The following is a 3,537-nucleotide window of genomic DNA, read 5'->3' as shown; positions in this document are numbered from 1 at the left end:
AATAATAAATAAATTAAATAAATAATAATAATAAATAAATAAATAAATTTGTCAAAAATAAACTCTTATAAAAAATGTGTTGATGTTGCATCGACGCTTTTCAAAATCAAGATGAAAATCACCAACGTTTTAAAAAAAATGTTCATACTTGACACATAAGAAAATTTAAAGTGTTAATTTTATGCTAAAAAAAGTGTATTCTGGCATCACCACTTTTCAAAATCGGGTGATTTTTTGCTACCTCAAAAAAACGGGTACCAGTTCATTTTCTCGTTTGATCAGTAATTATGTTTCTCTTTTTCACATCCCATTTTGCATCATTTGTCGCAACCAATTTTGCATCATTTTTAACACCATTTCTTGTATCCAATTTTACATCCTTTTGCACATTCAAATTTGCATCTATATTTGCATCATATGTTAATTCATGTGTTATGTCCACCTTTGAAACCCATTGTGTCTAATGCTATAGTCAATTTTGAGTCATTTTTACGTCTACTTTTTCATTTGTTTTTGCACCAATTTTTTCATCACTTTTCGCAACCAACATTGCATTTCAATTTACATCAATTCCCTATGAATATGTGGGGATGATGGAATCGAACCACCAAACACATGCTTGTAAAGTAGGTTCTCTTCCATTGAGCTAGTACCCTTCAAAGAATTAGACCTTGAAAATTTATAAATTCTAAATTTTAAAACTTTAATTAAATTATAAAACTTGGTAAAGTCTTGTAGGTTTCATTAGCTCAGCTGGCACAAACAACCGTCCAATAGATGAAAAACATAACTGTTTTAGAACAAGGAAACAACTTTCACATGGTTAATATGCTCAACCACCTAAAAAATAACATCAAAGCCGATTGTTTAAACTTGATACTAACCAAAGTACAAACTCAAAGTCCCCATGTCCTATGGCTCCTCTAATACAAGTTTGGAGATGAATGAAATCACTAAAGAACTTAAAAATTGTATACAACTATAGTAAAAATTGACAAAAATAGGCATTATAAATGCTATGATGATTAAAAATCAAAATCATGTAGAGTAGGAAATTCAATAAAGAGACTGGACATGATGGAGCCAACACGAAATCCAATGCACAGTTTTCATATGGGCTCTATGAATATACATACTTCTGGAATGTAATTCTTTTGAATCCCCAAAAAATTAATATAGAAATCTAATGATATATAAATAAATAACCAAGACACCAGAAGACCTTCAAGAACTAAGACACAGGAGACGTTGAAGACAAAAGGCTGGAGAGTGTTCCCAACAGCCTATTTCCCTCGAAGACGATGATAATTAGCAGAAGGTCACTTTGTACCACCTCTATCTTTGATGCTATGGTTCCTTCTTTTTTCTTAGTGGTATTAATACAATGGACATGGACCAAGTTATCTCATTAATGTTTAGTCTTGTTTGATTGGCACATAAACATTTTCAATTTTAAACATGATATTGCTCAAACTTCCAGACTTGACAAAACATTACCAGGAAGCATATGAATCGGTGATCTACCTCTTACAGATAAAAAATAGAACTGCTTGAGAACACTGTAATGCATTCATATTGTTTATGATGATTAAAGATGATATCAAAACAAAAATATTTTGAAATTGAAAATGCCAATAAACTTTTCAAATAATTGAATCAGAAATAATTTGGAGAATGTTTTTATATATATGCACACACACACACACCCAAACCCACATTTTAGATAGTCTAGATCCAAATAATCAGTGTGTTGTAACATTATTTAGCTTTGATAAGTTAGCATATTAGTCAAAATAGTTTTAAAATGTTAAGTTAGGATATGGATGCAAGAGAAAGAAAAGATAAAATGTTAGGAAAAATTGATGTTTTATAAGCATCCATATCAATAAAATGTTAGGTTTTCGCTGCCCTAAATAAAGAAGGCAAAAGGAAAATAAAATGCTAGGGAATCAAAAGAAAAGAAAGGCTTCATTTTATGTTTTTGAAAATTCACAGGTTGCTAGTCTAAATGCGCCATAATCAAACATCAACTATGTTTTCATGTGCATAATAAAAAGAAAGAAGAGTAAAGGTTACTCTAAGGTTTATATATTAATTTTGAGTATTAATACTATCCTAAGTTTTAATCCCATATAACCCCTCCACTCATAATTCCCTTCATTCTCATTTCCCTAAGTTTAATACCCCTCTTATATCGCGCATTTCCCAACACCATATTACATCAATTCCCGACCCCACCAAGCAATCCCGTCACATCATGGTTAATTCCCTGCCATGTCACGATTCATCTCCGCCCATATTCCCACATCCGATGGCCCACATGTAATTTCAACCCCCCCTCGCCATCCGAGCTTTACCACCATGGGGGGGGGGGGGGGGGGGGGGTCCGAAATGGGCAGTATACCAAATCGCGCTTGCCCCTACATGGCAACTCCACAACATTTTGAACCCCCCATGAGTAAAAACACAAACCACTCACTCCCCCTCTGAAAAGTTAATTCCTTAGTCCCGATACTGCTTACATGACATTGTAATTCCTCTTCTGCCACCTCATCCGTCCGTTAAACTCCATCAAATCATATTCGTTCCCTCCAGAATCAACCCGTTAAGCATTTAATTTTCTTAGTCGTTAATTCAATGGACCCGTGCCACCAACGGAAAACCAAAATTCCTATATAAACCTCCTTCCTCTCTGTGAACAGGTTATTGAATTCATGTTTTATCACTGATAATTGATTTGATTACAGGTTGCTCACCTAATCCCGACATTGTCAACTGCTAGCGACATTATCTGTTTGATCATTTCCGAATTATTCCTTTTGTTCCTGTCCCCATAACCTTCTATCTGTCCATGAATTATCTACTTTCAACCCATTTTTACTCTTGCTCTCAGCCATCACCAACATGCCTCCAAAGGACAAAGGACCTGAGGAAATTGTCAATCCTCTAATCTATCCTCCTGTAGATCTTCACCATGTCCCTATGGCTGACAGAGACTACAAAATTCACGAGACACTCTGTGAGCTTGACCTCTTCGAGGTGTACTACTGGCTCGAAGACAAATACATTGATAAATCAAATGATATCCAGTTGTGGGAGTCAAACCTACCTCATTACATCTTTCTTCATACCCACAGCACCCATGATTTCATTAGAAAATGTCATGCTTCATATTTGCCAAGAAAAAGGGCCATAATCAACCCCACTGGAGAAATTTTGTTTACCATAACCCCTCAGGCCATTGATCAAATGATGCAAGCCCCCAACTGTGAGAATTCCCACCCATTTTCTTATGAAGCACTGGTTGAAATATACCAGAAACTTGACTTTGCCAAGAGAGCCCAAACTCTTGAACTATTTTTGACACAAGATGTTGCATTACCAAAGAAAAATCCACCTTATCCCTCCTCCATATTCCCTGAGAGAGCCAAGCAAATTATCACTGTCATTTCCTACCTCCTTGGCTACTACTCTGATCAATGGGTAGATGAGGCCATTATAGGATTTTTATCCATCTTCTCTATTGATGCCAAGCCC

The 3,537-nt window shown here is 35.3% G+C and overlaps 1 protein-coding gene across 1 annotated transcript in view; it reads right to left on the bottom strand.

Moving 5' to 3' along the window:
• Positions 1–3,165, bottom strand: part of LOC149163291 (uncharacterized) — a 63,287-nt gene extending 60,122 nt beyond the window's left edge. Inside the window, exon 1 of the mRNA XM_089429055.1 lies at positions 3,110–3,165. Coding sequence (XP_089285181.1) covers positions 3,110–3,165 — 56 coding nt within the window. The remainder of the gene's footprint in view (positions 1–3,109) is intronic.
• Positions 3,166–3,537: the final 372 nt, after the last annotated feature.

Source organism: Pinus tabuliformis, chromosome 5_1 (genome assembly GCF_031772625.1).
Source record: "Pinus tabuliformis cultivar Carrire ecotype Pingquan chromosome 5_1, CPIR1, whole genome shotgun sequence".
NCBI classification, from domain to species: domain Eukaryota; kingdom Viridiplantae; phylum Streptophyta; class Pinopsida; order Pinales; family Pinaceae; genus Pinus; species Pinus tabuliformis.
This window is presented reverse-complemented; position numbering and strand designations above follow the sequence as displayed.